This window comes from Solea senegalensis, linkage group LG8, assembly GCF_019176455.1.
Source record: "Solea senegalensis isolate Sse05_10M linkage group LG8, IFAPA_SoseM_1, whole genome shotgun sequence".
NCBI lineage: Eukaryota > Metazoa > Chordata > Actinopteri > Pleuronectiformes > Soleidae > Solea > Solea senegalensis.
Window position 1 is genome coordinate 6,793,999 of NC_058028.1, and position 21,828 is coordinate 6,815,826.

The 21,828-nt window shown below is 39.6% G+C and overlaps 4 protein-coding genes across 6 annotated transcripts; 2 read left to right on the top strand and 2 right to left on the bottom strand.

The window, feature by feature from the left end:
• Nucleotides 1-393: 393 nt before the first annotated feature.
• exosc5 (exosome component 5) lies at nucleotides 394-3,936 on the bottom strand. Its single transcript, XM_044031299.1, has 6 exons — nucleotides 3,802-3,936; nucleotides 2,431-2,544; nucleotides 1,828-1,949; nucleotides 1,569-1,709; nucleotides 853-942; nucleotides 394-646 (listed from the first exon to the last, which is right to left on the bottom strand). The coding sequence occupies exons 1-6, from the start codon at nucleotides 3,896-3,898 to the stop codon at nucleotides 551-553; spliced, it is 660 nt and encodes a 219-aa protein (XP_043887234.1). The 5' UTR covers nucleotides 3,899-3,936; the 3' UTR covers nucleotides 394-550.
• Nucleotides 3,937-4,391: 455 nt separating this feature from the next.
• LOC122773629 lies at nucleotides 4,392-6,840 on the top strand. Its single transcript, XM_044032432.1, has 3 exons — nucleotides 4,392-4,546; nucleotides 5,380-5,539; nucleotides 5,688-6,840. The coding sequence occupies exons 1-3, from the start codon at nucleotides 4,544-4,546 to the stop codon at nucleotides 6,470-6,472; spliced, it is 948 nt and encodes a 315-aa protein (XP_043888367.1). The 5' UTR covers nucleotides 4,392-4,543; the 3' UTR covers nucleotides 6,473-6,840.
• Nucleotides 6,841-7,539: 699 nt separating this feature from the next.
• bckdha (branched chain keto acid dehydrogenase E1 subunit alpha) lies at nucleotides 7,540-13,666 on the top strand. The gene is made up of 8 exons (XM_044032851.1): nucleotides 7,540-7,875; nucleotides 9,512-9,688; nucleotides 9,783-9,869; nucleotides 9,966-10,074; nucleotides 11,320-11,481; nucleotides 11,578-11,784; nucleotides 11,878-12,019; nucleotides 12,748-13,666. Exons 1-8 carry the CDS (start codon nucleotides 7,753-7,755, stop codon nucleotides 13,088-13,090), a joined length of 1,350 nt encoding a protein of 449 aa, XP_043888786.1. The 5' UTR covers nucleotides 7,540-7,752; the 3' UTR covers nucleotides 13,091-13,666.
• A 2,239-nt stretch (nucleotides 13,667-15,905) lies between these two features.
• On the bottom strand, nucleotides 15,906-20,902 carry b3gnt2l (UDP-GlcNAc:betaGal beta-1,3-N-acetylglucosaminyltransferase 2, like). Of its 3 annotated transcripts, none has more exons than XM_044032585.1 (3): nucleotides 20,780-20,902; nucleotides 20,049-20,203; nucleotides 15,906-17,628 (listed from the first exon to the last, which is right to left on the bottom strand). In XM_044032585.1, the coding sequence occupies exon 3, from the start codon at nucleotides 17,495-17,497 to the stop codon at nucleotides 16,244-16,246; it is 1,254 nt and encodes a 417-aa protein (XP_043888520.1). In that variant the 5' UTR covers nucleotides 17,498-17,628; nucleotides 20,049-20,203; nucleotides 20,780-20,902; the 3' UTR covers nucleotides 15,906-16,243. The 3 variants fall into 3 exon arrangements, with proteins under 3 accessions (XP_043888520.1, XP_043888521.1, XP_043888522.1); XM_044032586.1 differs by lacking the exon at nucleotides 20,780-20,902 and adding an exon at nucleotides 20,362-20,714; XM_044032587.1 differs by lacking the exon at nucleotides 20,049-20,203.
• Between the last annotated feature and the right edge of the window lie 926 nt (nucleotides 20,903-21,828).

The window sequence follows — 21,828 nt, forward strand, 5'->3', positions numbered from 1 at the left end:
TTTATCAGTGTTGATGCGATGCAGCTGCGATCCACACACACGATGTCGTAACAGGTCTGACAATCCTTCACATAAAATAAACAAAAATATATTTATGAATGTAGAGAAAATCCCTTTTGTTGTTACAGCCGGGTTCCCACATTCAGAGATTTATACAGGAACATTTGATATGGACGACCTTGACTGATCACGCTGGCGTTAAACAGGGTCTGGTCAGATTTGTCTCACTTTGTGTCACCTGGAAATTTAATGACTGGACGCAGCAAATAAAGGTTAAAGGTGGTAGCAAAAGAGATTTGTTACAACACAAGAGACTGAGTTCTTTCCTGGTTCACATCCTTGTGTTTAATGTAAATATGAAACTGAGAAAAAAAAAATCACCTAATAAATGCACTTGTTTGACTTTCATCTTTATTTCTTGGCTCTTTTATTTCAAATGTCGCGTGTCCTGTGAAATCACCGGCTCAGTTGACGCAAAAAGGTGGTCTGAGGTAAATATTTTATTACAACATCAGTGGAAAAAAAGAAAATAGAAAAAGCTCATTCATAATCAGAGGTTTTTGGAGTATCGCCGTTTGACAGAGTCCCGGTAAAACTGGAACATCTTCTCTGATGCTTTCTGGCTGACTGCTATGCACTGCTGCAGCTGCAGATGAAGAGAAAATAATCATGAAAAGAAAAGGACAAAATAAGAACAGTCTGTGATGTCACTACATGTAAAAAATAACCAACATCATCAGACCTGAACAAAATCAAAGAAAGCACCTCGAACAGGAACAGAAGTTAAGAGATGGCAAAGAGGTTTGATTTAAACAAATGTCATAATTAAGAAATATTAATAAACGCATTTACCTCGTGGACTGAAAATGATCCTTTGGTTGTCGACATCAGTACTTTGCGTTCTCTGCTGTCAACTGCAAAGGTCATCAAAGCTCGACTTTCCTAGAGACAGTGAAAACAAGAGGAACAGTGAGTGTTTACGGTGAGAAAAGTGCCCAACTCGATAAGGCATACTGTATATTGAGTCAAATCCAGCTCTCATTTCAGATTTAGGAGGTTGAACTGTGAATGAAGATATGAGATATGTGTGTAGAAGCTGAACATCCCTCCCTCATTGGAGAAGTATCTATGTAGTCTTCAGTTACACATATGAATATAAAAGACTCATTCTGGGGTAATGAAAAACAATAGGTCATGCAATTGGATGATAAAACACTTTTTTTAAATACATCACACTGCGCATTAAATACTGAGCAGTGATGAGGCTTTAGACCAGGGGGCTCCAACACAAATGACCTGGCTGCCACTGAGTGTCTAGTTTGGTCAGTAGTAGGCTGGTCCTATCAAAATAATATTTATCATGTCATAGAATTTCAAAATAAAGTTTGTTTTGATATGGAACAAAAATAGTTCACAATATAAATGTATTTATGATGTAAAAATGTGGTTCATCTGTTGCTGTCTATACATATGTGGTTCCTCAAAGCCATCTTTCTACATGTGCTATTTAAAGAGCATTTGGAAAAGAAAAGTTGTAGCTTTAATAGTCACATGAGCATCAGATTGACCTTTTCCTGAGCAGCAGTGGGGTCTGTGATGATCTGACCGTCTGCACTGATGGCACACGTCACTCCACAGAAGAGGCAGCTCATAGGCAGACCGGCATCCATGAGCGCCATACAGGCTGCGTTCAAAAAGCAAGACAAGAGCTGGAGAACGGGTAAGGAAGAACGGACACTGTCACTAGAACATATCAGTGCTCTAAAGTGCACATAAGAAGTGAGCTTTCACAGTATAGAGCAGGTCAAGAGCTTTGGCGAAGGATACCGAGCCATCATCGTGCAACACCTGAAGAACGAGGGTGAGGGAGGAGCGAGGGTGAAGTGACAGGAGCAGAGATGCCTCGCAGGTTTCTCGCACACACTGCTCCTGCGATCGCTCCCTTACACCTGGGACAGAGAGAAACAACGTGGTTGTAAGTCTGCAGCAGTAAATCGATTATTAAATGAATCACTAAATATTTTGATTAATTGGAAAGCAAATATTTTCTGGTTTCTTTGCTCCGTTTAAGAAAAAAATATGAACAGAACACTGTATGACAATTTATAAACTGAAAATCTACTGGCTAACCTGCTACACCTTGTGGTCTGTTATGATATAGCTCTTGACAGCTCTTGAAGAAGATAAGCAAAGAGTCTTTGGCTTCTTGAAACATTTACTCCCTCACTGTGTAAAAAATTCATAATTATTATTTATGTATATTGACAATGTTTTGTAACCACAGTATCCTGCCAAACAAAATATTAAATGTTTATCCTATTACATTGTATTAAGTGTCTTGAGTAGGACTTTAAATAATAAGCACCCACATGACAAAATTCAACTACAAACAAACTAATAAATCTGCATGAGGATAAGCAAGCATCTCACTTGGTAATCCCACTTTAGGCTGTATCAACACCTCCAATGTCGCCCGGTCATAGATCTCTTTGCTGACTTTGACCTCAGCTGGTCCGTACACTGCAGCATACACACTCGTGTCTCCTTCAGATAAGAACAAGAGGTCATTATTCAACAAATCTTTTGAACCACATGATACAGACAACAACAATAATAATAACAATAATAATAATAACAATGTCTAGACAGACGGGGACGTTCACGGCAGATGCAGCTATAGGTGAGGATGATGGGCCAAATATCTAGTGTACGGATGGCACTGGGAAACAATAGTTACAATAATTAGATGAAATCCTTAATTTTTTTCATCTTAATAATCAGCACTGGCCAATTCTTGTCTCAGTCAGTGTTCTCATAAACTAGATGATTGCAGCTAAACCTTTTTTTTATCTAAAAGTTTATTTGAAAAGTGTAATTTTCTCTATTTCCTATTTTATGGATTTAATATCTAGTTTATACACTATTCTCCCTTAGGATATGTACTGCAGTGCAGGCACGACATGCAGAACAGAGGACAAGTGTTTTTTTATGCTTTTTGCTTAAATTTTGCATTTGCAGTTTTTTCTAGTGTTGTGAATAGTGAAATGATTGGTTATTTTTGTCTATATCATTTCAATACATTGTTGACTGTGTGAAAAACCTGCATATATGACAAATAACCAAATCTGGATCTGACAGCTTTGTGGCGTTAAAAATAACTGTATCGGACCTTGATTAATCTTTACATTATTTTTAGCTCTGGACCCTGCACATGCATCTAGACAAATTTCATTTATCTTAATGTTTATATTTCTCCTATATTTTGATGCTATACGAGTAAAATAACTGTATAGGGTCAGTGTCAGACCGAAAATATCCCGATCCATGCCAAGTTATCAGAGTTTTATACAACATGACTAGGGCTCAAACAATTAATCAATTAATCGATTATTAATAGATTAATCGTCAACTATTTTGACAATCGAATAATTGCTTTGAAGGAATTAAAACAAGTTTTCTGATTTTTCAGCTTCTTAAATGTGAATATTTTATGGTTTCTTTGCTCCATATAACAAAGAAATCATTAAAACAGAATAGTTTTTGGTTTTCGACTAAAAGACATTTGAGAGCATCATCCTTTCTTGGTTTGAGAAACATAGATCGACATTTTATGGGCCAAACGATTAATCGAGAAAAAATAATGGATAAATGAATCGATGGTGAAAATAATCGTTAGTCGCATGACGATAGATAGATGGATGGATAGAAAGGTGGATGGATACGGTTTAGAGTTCGGTGAACAGGTTGTGCTTGTTTTTTGGGGGAGTTTCAAACTCTAGCTCGTGTTTCTTCTGTTGTTACCTTGGACGAAAGACGCTGAACCATCGGGTCGAGAAAGTAAGTTGTGTTCACAGCCAAACGCTCTCAGAGTCACATCTGAAGTGTTGCACGCCTCCATCACACCGCCGCCGTGGAGCGGAAATGAGGACTCGCCGCGCCTTGATGACGTCAAATGTTTACAGCTGCTGCCTCTTCTTCTACGTGGAATTTTAAACCAAATGTCACGTGTTGGCGCATTACCGCCATCAAGCGGTGAGGAGTGTAAACGTTAGTTTGAAAACGACAATTTTCATTTGTTATTACAAGTTATTAATCTGTAGATTTAATGTCAGAACCAAACAGTAGCCGGGATTTTACTGTTGCACTCGTCATTTCTACCTTGTTGCCAGGCGTGTTCAACAGAAAATGCATTTTCTCCTGCTTTCCTTTTTTTAATTTGAGAAGATAAAACATAGTTGTGTTTCTTTTTGAAAGCACACGTGTGGTTCTTTTATATTAAACAATCTCATCTTCATTGACTTTGCTCTTTTATTGGGCGTTAACTGTATAAAGTAACCTGAAGAGGGCAATATTGTCCCTTTTCAGCGTCTCGTCTGCCGGAATTGAAATAAAAATAAGACTTTACTTCGGCGACTTGGCTTCATTCAAGATGGTGGAAATCTGTACTTCCTGCAGTCAAAGCTTATGATATAACTTCCCCGTGTTTAAGGAAAAGGACAACTTTTTATTTTTTGGGGAATTTCGGCCTGAATTAGTAACCACCATGGTAGGTGTCGTTAAAGTGGTCTTGACTGTGAAAAAACGAGGCTGTGGCAGGTATTAGCTGCTTCACGTCTCAGTACTCCTAGTCATCACGTCTCCTCGCTGTTTATTGGTCAAATACACACATTTTTGTAAATATCATTGTATGTTTAGTCTTGGTGTGTTGATTAATATTTGTTCATGTACTTTTCTTTATGTTTATGTCGTCGTGTCACACATCTATTCATCACCTTATCTCTTGCTCCATCTTAGTCTAATTTCACTATACCAATGTCTGAAGTATGTGAGGAAGAGGATGATGAGGAGAGAACAAATGATCTTATTGGGATTAAATCTGTCTCCTGTGAAAAGTCGGTAGCTGACTTTCTTCAACCTATTTACACCACTGTATTTTAACGTTGGCGATAATTGAATAAATACATTGGTATAAACAGTTTGAAAAGCACTGATTTAGACTGTTAAATAATAAGAGGAGTTGCTGCTTTGTATACGGTTGTGTATCTGACAACAATACGTTTTGTGGAATTGGAAAATGTGTTATGATGAACAACCTTTAACCTTATAATCAGCAAGGAAAAACTGTAGTTTGTTGCTTGGGTGCGTTAAATATATGGGCTCTGTCTTGGTACTATTAAGAGTACTTGGCCTATTTACACCACTGTTATGTTGGAGATAATGTTTACTCAGAGAGCTCTATTTCCTCAGGTGGTAATTGGTATAAAGTTTGAGAACCACTGATGTCTACTTATACTTTGTATCAACCTCTAACATTGTTAAAGACTATAATTCTGTTGATTAACAGTAAGTGAATTAATTAAAAAATGTCCCCCCCCTCAGATGCATTTCTCCATCTTAACAAAAGGAGCTACTTTCCACAGAACAACCATCACACCGTCACTATTTGGTTGTCCTCTGTGTCCAAGGTTCAGGACGACAAAGGACAAGGCGAGTAAGAGGCATGTGAATCGACACATTGAAATGGGAGTGCAAGTCCAGGGTACGTTGACAAGAAGTATCTCTTAAAAATTTTTTCCTTTAGCATAGATTTGAATTCTGGTATAATGAGGTCTGTAGATGAGCTTGGTGAGTGTTTATTGGATGTAAAGTACATTTTTGTTTTATGTTGAATTCTTGTTCCATTACAGATACGTTAATCTGCAGATGCAACATGCCATGCCGGGACAGGGGTCATTACCACTGCTTGTATTGTGCCATAACAATCTTACGCAAAGAAGACCTATATTCACATCTGTCTAGATGTCAAAATTCACCTCCACCACCAGCTAACCTCAGCTCAGCTTTACTATCCTCATTGTCCTTGCCTCCTAGTCACTTCCTTCTTTCGGAGCCCCTCAAAGATTCTGTTGCACCTGTAGTAAGTGTAGAGCATTCAAACACCCTTCCGCCATCCGTGACATCAGTGAGTGTACAGCCTTTTTACGCACACTCTTCCACACCATCACCCCAGTTGCTCACGTTGTCAGAAAAATCTTTTCAGTTACCCACAGGCAAACCGTCGGAGCCTCCACCCAAGGAAGCAGTCGACCTGGGCTATTCACTCAATTACGGTATCAACACTGCTACTGAGGAAATACTCAAACATGAGGTCCTTGAGGAATTGTTGGAGTGCAAGTTTTTCACCAAGTCCACAGTGGCAGTTTGCAAAAAGAGGCAAAAAGAAGCAGAGGAAGCTCATGCAGCTTTGTGTGTGTTGGTGGAACACGATGGTTCTCAAGACCAGATTTGTCTCTCTGTGCACGAGCCCACAATATCTCACTTCTGCAGTTTAGGCAGGGTTGTAGTGACGTATGACAATAAAAAACACACATGGCATTGCCCCTGCGTAAAGGTAAATACATCCTGCCCACACAAGGACATTGCAAAATGGCACCTTTTACAAACCCAGAAAAAACTTTTTACGTGGCTGTAGTTTGCGCCAACTACCAGAGCAACGGATATTCACAGACGGCACCTGTAACCAGGAATCTATTGGATGATTCGAGCTGTCAGTCATGCTGGTGCCCACTCGTATGTGCTGTGTGTAACTGTCTATTTCTAAATGGGGCACAAAATGTACATATTTTATGGAAGGAGACCATTAACTCCTCAGGAAAATGTTTACTGATGTTGTAAATAAAGTTATTTTTGCAACTGTTTTAGTCACCCCGTGGTGGCTATTCTTTAAATTGTTACTCCCTGCTTGGCCTCAACCAGAATATCTTAAAACTGTCCATTTTTCTATATGATCTATGAACTTTACTTGATATTGTTTTGTAATAAACCTGAAAGTGAAGGTTATTTCCAGTTCTGTGTGTTCTCTGACTAAAAGTGCTATATACATTTTTGGTAGGTTTAACATATGTGTAATTTTACCCAAAAAAAACACAACTGTTTATTTTACCCTAACAGTCATATACTATATTTGTGGGCACAGGCAATGCAATGGAAGTGTTAAAGTCTTTCAGTCCAACATCTATTGACAATCATGTATTTGTTTGTTATAAAAGAGGGACATGGATGGCTACAAAAAAGAGTATCAAGAGCTTGACTCACTTCAAATCAGCATGCTCAACGTTCAAGAAACACTCCCTGGATACAAGTTTGTCAAAACATTTGGCAAATATGCTTATTTTTGTAACTGGACCTTTTTTTCCTATATTTCACACTGCGAGAATATTCCGTGATATGGCAAGCAGTCTTAACATTTAATCAGTAGGCGGGATATTCTCAACTCAGTCAGAATGTCACTTTTGCTATACATCTATGATAAACCCCATACATTTGAATGGCAAAATTGTTTCATTTTGACTAGTAAAAACTGAATTGCAAATGTTTGAAACTAGTTTTGACAAGAATGACGTTACATCTACAATTTTAATTAATACTAGTCACAATTGAATTACGGCTTTAAATGACTTTACAGATGTATGTAATGGTCATTGATATGGACAGTGATGATCGCCAATTCGCAGAACGACGCGTTTGGATTTTTATTTTGAAGTTCTAACCGGAAGTCTTCACTTTGGTGAGCTGTGAAGTACAGTGTGAATGGAGTAGCGGTGTCTAAAGCTGAAAGGTGACAGAACGGTCGACACCAGCTCATTGTGTCGTGTAATTGTGATATTAAGCGAAGAGTCTGACAGACACATTTGTGACGAGCTTCGAAGAGAAGCGACTGAATAAAGGCATCGACTGTTGCGGCCTGTGCAGATGGCGGCGGTGACTGTGAGCGGCATCCACAAAATGTACGGACTGTGTTCCCACGCTGTTCGTCAGACTGCAGGACTGAGGGCAGCGAGGCTGCTGCAGCAGCACAGAGCCTTCAGAGTCAGCGTGAGTTTAACACGGAGGGAAAGCGGCTGTAGCACTACGGAGCTAACGTTAGCCGAATAACGTGGAAGGTCGCTTTAGCTGCTGGATTAAGACGCTGAAGTCGGCTTCTGTCTCGTTCGTCAATAAACACAGACATACGTAGCACCGAAACTGCTTTAAACGGCATTTGATGTCTTTAAAATGATTACACACCTATCTTTAAACATAAGAGCTGATTCTAGTCATAACCCGAATGCTAAGAAGGGTTTATTTGTAAATGTCCCAAGTTTCCTTAAGATTATCGAATCAGAAACGAACTTCAGCGTGGCGCAGGAGCTAACTTAGCTCGTTAGCTTAGCTCTCAACACTCCAGCAAAATACGTGGATGTAATTACATTTGGATTGTGCGACTTGACGTATTTAATCTTGAGTTTCAATTTTTTTTGGGTCGTTTAACAATATAACGCACAGTGTGACCTTGCACTTCCTGTTGTGACTGTGGTCAAGCTTAGCTGGCTATTTGGCTACAGTCAGCTAGCTACTATCCCATTGGTCGAAGAAAGGGGCGTGAGCTCAACTGAAAGTTTTACTTGAAGTTTTACTAAAACAATGTCATGTTCAGAAATAGAAACATTTCACTTGTCTTCATTGTTGTATATAGATTTGCTTTCTATTATAAGTTGCTGTTATTTGTGTCTGTGTGCGATGCCAACCGGTTACTGTAAAAACAATTTCCATATAATGCAAATAAATAATATGTACGGACATAAGTAGAAAAATATAGTTCATATATTAAAAAAGTCATGTACATTATTTTTTATGTATATTTCAAGTCATAATTGTATCTACATTAGGTAGATATGTAGATAGTAATCTGTTGATTATTTACTTGATTGAGTAATAGTTTAGACTGTAAAATGTCAAAAAATGTTCATCAGTGTTTTTCAAACCTGGATATGATGTTGTTCTCAATCCAAAAAGTGTTACTTTGTTATATGGAACAAATAAACCAGTGAAAAAAATGTAAGAAGCTGAAAAATCTGAAACACCCAAACTATTAATTGATTATCAAAATAAAAGTTGCCAATTGAATTAGTAATTGATTAAAAGTTGTTTCACTTTTAACCAGGGATTAATAAATGTAACAAGAATATATAAATACATGATTGTTGTATTTTTAGTTATGACTTGTCTTTTGCAGATTTGGAAGGGTTTTTCTCTCACAAGAAAAATACACTGCTAACCTGAGGTTACTTCCTGTTGTACTGCAAATAAAAAACTATTGTGGTCGGAACTGTGACCACATTTGTATCAGCACTGTAGAGTCACATACATTAATATATTTACTACTAACAGGTGTGGGTGTGTGTTTGCGTGTGTGTGCTTTATTGGAAATACACAATGTGATTAGAGAAACAAACCATTAGTGTTGTTCAATAACTCATCACAGAAGTTAAAATTTTATTTATTATTTTGTATTATTTGTTAAAATTAAACAGTTGCATTTTATCAGATGTTGGAAAAAAGGAATATAAAGAATATAAATATAAAAGAATATTATATTAAATATAATATGTGGGACAAACAAAACTGGCGTCAGACATAGAATAAGCCTTATCGGTTGTAAATATACAATTGGTTTTATTCCATATGTCAGGCGGTGCACCAACAGGAACCCTTTGACTCATCACTGGAAAAGCCTCAGTTCCCTGGAGCATCAGCTGAGTTTGTGGATGAGCTTGAGTTCATCCAGCCCAATGTCATCTCTGGGATCCCAGTGTATCGGGTGATGGACAGGCAGGGAAATATCATAAACCCCTCTCAAGACCCTCAGGTACAATCACCCTGCCTTGTTTTCACCTTAGTGTTAGTAATGGCACTTAAACATCAGCTGCAGTTCATAGTGTTTTTGTTTCTGCTCCCCTCAGCTCTCTAAAGAAACGGTTCTGAACTTTTATCAGAAGATGACTATGCTGAACACAATGGACCGAATTCTGTACGAGTCTCAGAGACAGGTATGGTTGTTTTTTTTCCCTTGCACTTCCTTTTTAAACCAGAGAAAATCAACACCACTGTTAAAAAAAACAAGTGTTGTCCTGTATCTGCTCCAGGGTCGAATCTCCTTCTACATGACCAACTATGGCGAGGAAGGGACACACATTGGAAGTGCTGCTGCTCTTGACCAGAATGACCTTGTCTTTGGTCAATACAGAGAAGCTGGTAAGGATCAATCCACTCAAGTACTTGGATAATTTTATTTGACTCAGTACTCGGTACATTGGGTATTCAATTTCTACCACTTGATGTCTGTTTGGGATCTCCATGGCAACTCCCTGTCATTTCCCAACAAGTCGAAACTTGACTTTATTGATTGATCACACATCAGAGAGGGGATGAGTACGGAGAGTACAGTTTAATCTCATGCACTATGTCGCAGTAATGACACATAGTCTGAAGAAATCATACAGCAGTTCGCAACAGCATGTCATTGCTGTTTGGATGAAACTGTAAACATGTTCAGTGATCAGATTCACCAGTTATTAATACGCTGACATCAGTGTGCAGGAGGAAGTTGCAGAGACTCTCTGTGTTCCAAAGGAATGAACTGACACTGGAATTATAAAGTATGTATCCATGTTAATCTGACACACTTTAATCTCAGCATCTCCTCTGTCACGGGCATTGTCAAAAAAGTAAACACGTAATTCAGAACTGACAAAATGTGTAATGCTGTAATGATAATGGAATTCTAATGGAATTCTACAACCTATAATCTAAATATTTTAAAGGTCACTACCCGTTCTTGTTCTCATGTTTTATTATTAATTTGTTTATTTGTCAGGGACGAGGTGATGCAAAAAAAAAACACTTAATTTTAAATTTTAACATCACAGTAGTATGACAGAAGTGTATAGAAGCCTGTCCTGGGTTTTTTTTTCTTGCTAAACGAGTTTGTCAGAATGAAATTTTGTCTGGTATAAAAGAAGTGCACCTAACGCACCCATGTTTAAGGTGAGCACAAGCAAAGCAAACAGGCTTTCAGCATGACCACAGAATGTGGAGTTGAATGTGAAATATGTCCTTAAATAAAGATGGGGTCTCTATGTACTCTGTTCATTGTCACTAGAGCAGATCATCTTCTAACTGGCTCGTCCACATGCCGACGAGTCCCTTCTTTAGAATTACTGGTTTGCAGCTGTGAGGTGGTGGAAATGACTACAATGTGTTTCTGTGGGGCAAAGCGGCTGGGCATGAAAACAATTTTTGTTACTGTTACACAGAATTGTCTTTGAAACGGCTCAGCATAAATGTGTTGTTAACAGCTTCGGACTAATGGATGAATAGTTAGATACTCAATTATGCGTTATCGATATTGGACACAAAAAGTTGGTATCGTCCCATCCCAAGCAAGTGCAACACTCTTGCTAACATTTACAACACTGCATTTTGTGTTCTGTCCCGCAGGAGTGTTGATGTACCGCGGGTTTCCCCTGGATCTGTTCATGGCTCAGTGTTACGCCAACGCCGATGACTTGGGGAAGGGTCGACAGATGCCCGTCCACTATGGCTCCAAAGACCTGAACTTTGTCACCATCTCGTCTCCCCTGGCCACTCAGATTCCTCAGGGTGAGCTGTACATGTGTGGCGTTAACCACTCCCAAAACCTAATCAATAGCTTTTATAATATTGGGTATATTAATGGTTACATGTGTTCTGTTTCAGCGGCTGGAGCTGCATACGCAGTAAAGAGAGAAAACATGAACCGTGCCGTGATCTGTTATTTTGGAGAGGGAGCGGCCAGTGAAGGGGACGCACACGCTGGCTTTAACTTCTCTGCCACCCTTGAGTGCCCGTTGATATTCTTCTGTCGTAACAACGGCTACGCCATCTCCACCCCCACCAACGAACAGTACAGAGGAGACGGCATTGGTAAGAATCCGCGGTGTGTTTTCTGTAGAATCTGATTTCAGGACCTATGCTACTCTTATGAACTCCACATTTTTGTCTTTCTTGCCTAAACAGCTGCTCGTGGTCCGGGTTACGGCATGTTGTCCATCCGCGTCGATGGCAACGATGTGTTCGCTGTGTACAACGCCACAAAGGAAGCTCGGCGCCGGGCTGTGGCAGAGAACCAGCCCTTCCTCATAGAAGCAATGACCTACAGGTTAGTTGTTTGACGGCTCTGTTGTGTCACTGTCGGATACATTTGCCTTTGCTTTTATGGGCTGAGAAGTAAAATCCTGGTTCTCTTCAAATTTCCTCAAATTAAACAGTAACATAACAAAGGTTCTCCTCATTGGTACAAAATCAACAGGATCCAAAACCGACAGTTTTATTGTTATTGACAATTGCTCCGTTCCCCCCTCGCTTCCACAAGCACATCTCTACTTTTTTTAGTACCTGTTCAGACCGGGTTCCAAGCGAGCTGAGCTGATGCTCAATTATCAATTAGCTGATTCTAATGATTCAGTTGCATTGAAAACAACTGCTTTACAAGTTACTAGTTTGTATGGGCCGCGTATACAAGTCCTGGCAGTTTCATGCAGCCGTGCTGTGATGACTTCGCCCATGTTGAGGAGGTACTATATTGTAATGAAAAACCAACCGAGCCGTGCTGGGACCATGTAGAGGAAATGCGGCATATCTTTCCAATCCCACATCAATAACATTGCCCTATGTGGAGAATCGTGACACCCCTAGTATACGCACAAATACTCCCTCAGTCAGGTCTGAGAGTGCTGCTTGACAGAGAGCATTTCCAGATGAAGGTCATAGCTTACAAATAGTATTAGATCGACTCTGTTCACAAAAAACAGACGGCAGAATAATGACAATAAAAAAGAAATCTAAATAAAAGTTGATTGAAGAAAGATAATTCTGTTTCTCCTCCAGAATTGGCCACCACAGCACGAGCGACGACAGCTCGGCTTATCGCTCGGTGGACGAGGTGAACTACTGGGACAAGCAGGACCACCCCATCTCCAGGCTCAGGCATTACATGTCGACCCGCGGCTGGTGGAGCGAAGATGACGAGAGGACCTGGAGGAAGCAGTCGCGCAAGAAGGTGATGGAGGCGTTCGAGAGGGCCGAGAAGCGCCTGAAGCCGAATCCGGAACTAATGTTCACAGACGTGTACCATGAGATGACGCCCAGCCTGGACAAGCAGAGACAGGCCATGTTTAAGCACGTGCAGCAGTACAAAGAGCACTACCCGCTGGACTTGTATGATAAATAATGGCCCTGACTAGGAATTTTGGGGAAGGGTTGTTGTTGGTGTTTTGCTCTGTGGTGAAATAATTCAGAAATGGTTTGGTGGTGAGACGAGAAAAAGATGTTGCACACCTTTTGAATAACGACTGTAAAGACGTTGTTTTGATAGAATCTGCCATTTCTTTCTGCAGACCGTGCTTCCTGAAAAATATTGTACTTCATACCTCTGGGTTTTGGTGCCTTCGGTTATTAGATTTCCTATTTTCTATGCATTCTAAAATCCACACGTGTTTCTGCTGCAGTGTGACTACATTATACAGATAAAACTAACCACACAAGTCAAGCAATAAGCGGTGGAGATTCACATGTGTTGTATACGCTTCTCCCCCTGTACTGTTCTGCTTCAGTGTATATGGTGTTGACCAGGTTTCCTTGTGTAGCTCTGAGGTGACTGATCTAACTTAACCTGTTTTAATGGTTTCAAGCGCACAGATTTTTGATGGGTTTGTATCATGTTACGACACTAAATCTCAGAACTGTACAGCCACCCAGCTCCTGTTACATGTTTGGTGTTTGTAGAAAATAAACTATGGTAACCTAAGTTTTCTTATTTGTTTTGATTTAAACCTAAACCTGAGGCTCATAGCTCACAAACTTTACAAATTATGTCCCAACAGTGAAAGCTTTGACGGGCTGCATGGTTTCCTCTCCATCACAGGCAATAAAACCTAAATTCTCCATTTTGGAGAAAACGTCCAGATGAGCACTCTGTAAATGTGTTTTTGTTCGTAGATTGAACTGTTTAAATGTTCAAATGACAAGCTGGAAAAATCTAAATCCAGTTGTGCATCAATCACAATATGTTAAAATGCATCTTTAAAGATGATAGGCAAATCTATTATAAACAGTCTTGTGAAGGTGTTTTAATACCTTGGATATACAGTGCTTAAAAAAAAATATTAGACCACCGGTCATAAAAACATTTATTAAAATTTATTTGGCAAATAACGAATGGAATTCACCTTTTTATCAAGCGTAACATTGACATCTTCATCAAGAAATATTGATGTGCTTGGCTAGTTTTACAGGGTTTTTCTTTTGTAAAAACACAATTATGCATTTAAAAATGGATGATAATTATTTTTTAGCATTAAAAATATAATTTTGGTTAAAGAGCTTCTACATACAGGTGTAAACATTATTTGGTAATTACTAATAACGTTTATGAAGCACTATATTTCTTCACAAACTTTATGGGGAACCCGCTTTTTCAACGATGGTAAACTCCCGTGACCCAAATTACAAAATCAATAGCAATTGAGTCAAATGAGTCACTATATTACACACACATGTGCTCCATGTGTGTGTGTGTGTGTAATGTAGTAACTCATTTACAGCCATATCTGTCTCATCTAATCATTTTGAAGTGGTTTGTAAATCAAAACTAAATGGTTGGGGGAAACTCCGAAAGAGATACAATATCCACCTGTTCCTACTACACACCTCCTTTTCAGCTCAAAATATTTTGGGTTACAAAATAATTACAGTCACAAGAAAAATTGTAATACTGAATCACTGCCATGATGCAAATTCTGTGCACAGAAAAGCTTTTTTGGAAGGGAAATCATTGTCACATCATAAACTCAAACATTTTTTTACGTTTATTTTAATTTTTGAGGAAGAAGAATAAAAAACAAGCCAACCTCCTTAAATTTAAGCCACTTTATAAAAAAAAAAAACATTGCAAAGCAATATTTACAAAAGATAACTGCAAGACGAGGTAGCATTGTATGAATGACCGTGCAGCTGCTAGTCCCTTTGGTGCTGGTCCTTTTGTTTTCAACCCCATCATACAATGAAAAGAGCAGAGAGTGAAATGACAAATGTAATGCGAGTTGTTTTCCGAGCTGACAAGCTCTTTCACAGGTTTGAAAAATATGTACACAAACGACAGGCGAGGAAAAATGAAACACGAGGAGCGCAATGAAACACGACAAAACATTACACATTCAAGTAGCACAAATGATATTTCACATGGTGCATATGTTCAAAAAGGAGCCGCAACTTTATGAACATTATCATCACTGATGCAATATAAATAAAAGCAATTATCTCGTATTTTTAAATACGAGATAATTCAATACCAAGTAAACGTGAACAGTGATGAGAAGTGATACTATGAACTATGGAACAGTTCATTCATTATTTATTTATTGCTTATAATTTTAATTATTTTAAAGATGTGTATGAGGTTGTTGTTGTTTTTTGTGCTCAGATATGTTGTACTGTTCGCTTGGGTTTAAGCTTTAAATGTGAACTTGAAACCTATGAATTGAGCGCGTCTGTCCCAGTCTTCACATTTGCGATCACAAGAACGGCACGAGTACGAGTCTTCATGCGACGTCGGCCACGTGAAACTGCCGTGACGTTGTTTTATATACGCGATGCAAACACACAGCCGAGTAACTAGCGACTCGTAAAGCAGTTGTTTTCGGTGTAACTGAATCATTAGAATCAGTTCATTCAAAACATTGGTTCACAGAATCGTTCAGGACTTCCTGCATGACCGGAGCACATCGTTTTATCAACAATCATTGACTCAAACAATAAATTAATGACACTTTAGTACTATAAACATGTTATGATTCAGGACTGCCTTGTCTAAACTTAAAACTTGGTACAACTGCTCCTGGTCTCTTTCTTCTGTCTCTACCTCACATCCCTACATCCCTCTTGCCCTTCCTCTTTCCTGTCCCCCATTTTTCCTTTCACCCCAATCAGTCGAGGCAGATGGCCGCACATCTTTGAGTCTGGTTCTGTCTGAGATTTCTTCCTCTCTCAGCGTATGCTCATTGTGTGAATTGTTTGCTAAGAATTTCAAAATAAAAGTGCCTGAGTTGACATGGAATTTCTATGATACGAAAAAAAAAAAAAAACATAACTGAAAAAAACAACAACAACAAAAAAACTCACATTATAAATTTATATTTGTAAATAAACCCGTGGGCCGCAGGTTTGACACCTCAGGTTTAGGGGGTTAGTTAACACCTCAACAGTTGACAAATGATGGACCAAAACTCTCGATGACATTCACCCGTTTTATAACTTGAACTCATCTCTCATGATCGCCTTTGCAAAACGACCACTTGCCCATCCTCCTGCTACTGCGGCACCTTTTTCAACACGTCAACAAGGGGCTGTGAATGCCCCTCCACAGCCTCTTCATCTCCTTTGGCAAGCGCTGGTGGATCAGAATAAGTTTCTTGTGCACACACAGATTCTCGCGGTCTTGCTCCCTGATGTCAAAGGTGTGGAAGTCTTTGTGTTCCTCGGGAATGATTCCCAGAGCCTTAGTGCACATCCCTGTGTAGACGTCATCGATGGGGAAGAAAGGAATCACATGTGAAATTAAATACAGAGGGTGCAACAACGCTCCAGAGATGATGAAGCCACCCCCACCAGCGTATAGAGGGTACGGGCCATCATAGTAGCTCATGGGAATGTAGTATTTGTTTTTGGGGTCTCTTATGGGACTTGCGCTACTTAAGATGTGTCCCACGTACAGTTGGTCTGCTTTAGAAGGCTTCAGAGACCGCAGGTAAGAGGCCAAAGCTGGGGTGTTGACAAATACGTCGTCATCCCCGCTGAAGACAAAGGAGACATGAGGACAGTTTGTCTGTGTCCAGCGGAGGAACAGGTTCATTTTAAGTGTCAGGTTAAAGAAGGACTCTTGGAATTCCCACTGCAAGATGTCCCCAAAACGTTTCGCTTCAAATGACAGCAGTGAGCTGAGGTCAGGTGAGTCCTGCGAGGTTGTACCCAGGAGAAACAGTGTCTTCACGATCACTCCTCCCTCATATTCTATCTCTTGTCCCCATGTCTCCCGCACCACTTGTCTCTGCACAAAGTTCCAAGGGGTTGACTTGATGGCCAACAGCAGGGTGGTCTTGTCCTTTCTATCCCCTTTTCTGGAGATGCACTTGGCAGGCGGATTGATGATGACTGGAAAGATCCTGCAGTTCATAAGCAACAAAAAGTCCTGGAATAAGGCAGGGTAGTTATTGATGTCATGCAGATTGAGCTGCATATGCTCTCGATTTGCCTTGTTGCAGTCCATGTTGTCTTTGAAAAGGCTTTTCCCGTTATCCTGGCTTCTGAGACCGAAGTGCAGCATACGGTTCCAGTACGCTTTATTGTCAGGTATTAGCTTTTTGAAGTCTTCTGACACGTTGTAGACTTTGGGTTGAGCTTGGGTGGTGCTCTCTGTCTCTAAGGTGGCTTCCATTTCATAATTGTTGTCCAGGAAATTGCGAGTAATATATCTCTGTTCAGTCCTGTAACTGGAAGACGTTTCCAGGTGAAGACTTGCGTAAAAGATCAGGAATAAAGTGATAAGCATTGCCATCAGAGTGACCATACGAATACGCCCCATTGCCTTAAGCTCAGCAAGCCAAGTTGTGTGGTGTGCAGTTCCAAGGAAGGATTGTGTTTCAGGGAGGACGATGTCGGCGCGGTGTTATTGTCTTCGGGTTACACACCCAGCAGGTGACACAACTCCTGAACCTGCCAACAGGAAAAAAAAACACATGGACTTAACACAAAACTTGTTAGTAATAATAGATCAGCTTCAGTAAGAACAACAGTGGTGCAGTGGTAGACCTTGTTTGATATAATAGAGATGATATCACACAGTAAACTTATTGAACCTTATTCACCCACGTTGTTAACATTTATGTAGAGTATTATGTAGCGACGCAATAGAAAGAGGCATTCACAAAAAAACAATGACAGTATTTTACTGTATGTTACCTTAGAGCATCTTTTAAACATCAGGGGAGTTTTTTCAAACGTTTTAGAAAAGGTATTAACATGAGCAATTGTAAAGGAGACAGGACACTATATATAATATATATTCAACAACAAACTTCAAACTATCATTTGAATTGAGAATTTAAAAGAAGAAATATATAGTGTAAGCAACAAAAAGGAAAAACTGAACTTATGTTCTAAAGAAATGTGTGGCCCTAGATTTTAACTAGAGCGGTGGGAAATCATTATGGGAAATGTTTTTGCAGTTCTTTTTTTTCATTCTTTGTATTTCATTGACAAAATAACTCCTGTTGTGTGTGAAGGGAGTTTTTCAAATGTTCCTTGGCCATGGTGACACACAACTGTGTATTTAAAGGCTTTTGCTTGACTTCACAGTCAACATCTGGTGTCTGTCCTTTAGAAAGAGGGAGTGGCTTCTGGACCATGACAGGTATTCAAACAGATGGCTGGTCCAGTCTGTTGCTATTTAATAAGAGACTATATCCCTATATTTTGGGGGGATTTTGTCAATAATTACCTATATCCTCTCAAAAAAATTACCTGATTTTAATCATTTAAGTCATTCATTTTTGCTTACAGATTATATCAATGGACAAAATGTTTTTATATCAAGTATAGATTCAAAGTCGTACAACATGCTGTATTTGTATTTGCGTATTATTTTAACTTGGACTTTAGATAGTTTGGCATTCATTGTGGACAGCAAAGAAACTTTGTTTGCTTATCGTGCATATGACGGTAATATTTTAATCTGTATCTTTATCCTTGAAATAATTGTATTGTTTGCTCTTCTGACTGTGTGTGTGTGGGTGCGTGGTCCAGGTATTACTAATGTTGTGGGGACTTTACACGGTCACATCATGTTAATTATTTAAGGTTAGGCTGAGGTCACGTGAGGTCCTGCATGTATTTTACAATGGAAGCCTTGTTTAAAAAAAAGAAAAGAAGATAACATCAAACAGAAACGCTAGAGCTATAAAGGATATAAAAGAGTCTGCAGGAGCTGACCTTCCAAGTCATTTAAAACTCATAAAATAATCCTTAAAGTGTATTTTAGGAAACGTGTGACCCTGTGACTGCTTGATAATCACAAGTCTAATGAGAATATACTGTGTCGTGAGCTCAGTCAGGACACTAAGGTTTGTCAGATACTACTGTCTGCTGCTGTCTGACATCCTGTATAAAACAGGAAAACCCCCCTGAAGAAGACCACAAAAAGTGTCGACATGTTTCTGTCTGAATGAATCTTAAGCTCAGTGAGTTTGGGTTTCTTTATTTATCAATTTGATTTGGCAGAGATTTCACGCTGGATGCTCTTCCTGACACAACCCTCCCATTGTGGCCCCCTGTAGCTGAGGTCAATATGATTACACGTTTATTTTCATAATCGATGAATCTGTTGATTCCCCCCCCCGATTAATCGAGTAATTGTTAGGTCCATAAAATGTCAGAAAATGTTGATCAGTGTATGTCTAACCTGGGGATCGGGTACCTTGCTCAGGGGTACCCCAGCCCTTGATCTAGATAAGATTTTAATGGAAACATTCCACTGGTATCTGCATTTATGCTTTGAAGGAAATAGTTACCACAGTCACAAATTGATGCATTGAAGGCCGTTGGACAAATAAATCGTGAGAAAATAGTTTCAGAAGTTGGTTTCTAGAGGTGTGGGAAGGTGCACAATGATTTGGATATGCACAATGACAATATATTAAAAAACAGCTGCTGCATTCTTGTAAAACTGGTTGCGCGATGGGCAAAAGTGCCATTAATGATCCGAAGTGTGCTGACGATTGCCAGGAAATGCCTGGCTGTAGTCGGCCGAGGCCGAGAATAGGTGTGACACACGTGCAGAGACAATAAAATAGCTCAACACTGATCAGTTGAGTGATGGCATAGATAAGCTTTGACAATGTTGTAACCTGCACTCTCAGTCAAATAGGTTGTTTTCTTCAATATCCTTTGTGCGTCGTTAAATGTGACTTGGAGCTTTTTGTGCACCTGCACGTCTTTGACGAAACTCATCCCATGTTGATCCAATCTTGCAATATCCCCATTCTCATTCATATCTGTGTAATCTCCGATGACGGTCATATCCTCACATGTCATTTCTTAAAAAAAAACAATATGTATATATGGTGATCATTTATTACCTTTTTGAGTGCTGCAGACGTCCCTGTTACATCATAAAATTTAAGAATCTACTGGTGTCCATTCTTGTGTCTCCTGAATGAAAACAGCATCATGGAGCTCCTTTTGTTTTGTGATCGATGTTAAGAAGACACTGATATACACCTTTTGTGTGAATCTGTGTGGAGAAAACAAAACAAAACTGAGGAAGCTCATTGGTAAAGGTAATGATGGCAGGGCAAATAATATCATTTTGATGTTTACAAAATGTAGAGCTGATGCTTTATTTTAATAAAAAAAACAAATGTGAATTTGCCTGAGGTTATATTATCTTACACTCTGGTGAGATACTCATGGCCACATCCTTCTCTCCAGTGTCTCATTAGGCAAACAGGCTTAGTCCAAAAACCAAAGGAGAGAAAAAAACCCCTAGGGGAAGTTCACAGGTGAAAAATAAATGAATGCACCTGAGGTCTGTTGAATCATGAACTGCGTGTGTGTGCGTGTTGCTGTCCTATTTCATACAAGATCTTTTGAACGTGTTAGACAGATTCACAGGACGACTGTGGCAAGTGTGCAACGTGTGACTCATTCAAATGTGGTTTAATAGCCTTACTAACGACCAGAGACACAACGACACAAACCAGCACTGCAGGTTTCACTTACCGCTTTCCATCTTTCACCTCGGCAGAGTCTGCTCTACTTCACCGCTTTACAATAAAAAAGAAGTAAGAAAAAGAAAGAAAGTACTTACCAAAACCCAGAAGAAGACACAGAGGTGAATAAGAGCACATGGGTTTCCAGGAGTCCCAGAGTCCTGCTGACAGGTTCACAAAGCTGCTGTCATCCTCATTGTACAGCGGAGGAAGTGATATGAACACATGTACAGGCAGACTGAGGCACAGAGAGGCCACACCCAGTACACTGCTTTACCCATACAGGTTTATTCTTGATATGGAAATTGTATCATTTATTGGTGAGTTGTTCAACTTTGCTTAAATACTTGTTTTTAATTGGGGACAAAATAGCCAACGGCTCCAGCATCACCCCATCTGGACCTCAGAGTAACGATAACCAAACAAAGTACAACCAACCAACACCCAATTCCTGTCCACCCTCTGATGGGTGTCAAACACTGTGTCCATCTTTGGGAAATAGCTGGCTTTGACATAGGCAATTGTGCCGAAGTGCACACTCCATCCAAACTGCAGGGTGTACATCTCAATTTCATGAATAAACCACTACCTGAATCAGTTTCTATTGTTTGTGGCAGTTTGGTCTATAGCTGTGCGTCACAACTTGATCAAACTTCTGGAAAATGTGTTGTATCGTCGCCAAAAAGAGATATAGCTGCGTTATCAACAGTTTTGAAAAGAGACACATGAACGTTGCATCAATAGCTTCATCCGCCATGCAGACTGAAACGTGTGAGATAAAATGAGTCTAGCGCGAATGTTTCATGTTACAGCAGCATGAGTAGAGCTTAATTTCCTAGAGACCGGATTCTTCAGGAGCTGTTCATGATGTTGTGGCGGATACGAAGGACCTGTGGAGGGGTTACAGGCTTGGACGGGATTCCGGGGAACTTCTTTGGGTAAGGGAGGAGTGTGGGTGTTAGGCAGAACGTGTTTGACCACGTTTTTTCCAATTCTGATCATTGTCATTTTGAAGATATGAGGAAGACTGCTCCGTCAACAGCTAATTGTCTTTTATTTATCAGTGTTTACTGGATTGTATTCGCTGATGTTATGAAACATGTGAATATACTTGTGTGTGCGGTCATAGTATGACCAAAGGGAGGAT

Coding starts and splice junctions, on each gene's coding strand:
- b3gnt2l (XM_044032587.1), bottom strand. CDS start 17,497: ATGGGGCGTATTCGTATGGTCACTCTGATGGCAATGCTTATCACTTTA.
- LOC122773629 (XM_044032432.1), top strand. Junction 5,540..5,687: donor AATGGGAGTGCAAGTCCAGG/GTACGTTGACAA, acceptor GTTCCATTACAG/ATACGTTAATCTGCAGATGC.
- bckdha (XM_044032851.1), top strand. CDS start 7,753: ATGGCGGCGGTGACTGTGAGCGGCATCCACAAAATGTACGGACTGTGT. Junction 9,870..9,965: donor TGTACGAGTCTCAGAGACAG/GTATGGTTGTTT, acceptor TATCTGCTCCAG/GGTCGAATCTCCTTCTACAT. Junction 10,075..11,319: donor TGGTCAATACAGAGAAGCTG/GTAAGGATCAAT, acceptor TCTGTCCCGCAG/GAGTGTTGATGTACCGCGGG.
- exosc5 (XM_044031299.1), bottom strand. CDS start 3,898: ATGGAGGCGTGCAACACTTCAGATGTGACTCTGAGAGCGTTTGGCTGT. Junction 1,950..2,430: donor GCCTAAAGTGGGATTACCAA/GTGAGATGCTTG, acceptor TCTCTGTCCCAG/GTGTAAGGGAGCGATCGCAG. Junction 647..852: donor GATCATTTTCAGTCCACGAG/GTAAATGCGTTT, acceptor CTTCATCTGCAG/CTGCAGCAGTGCATAGCAGT.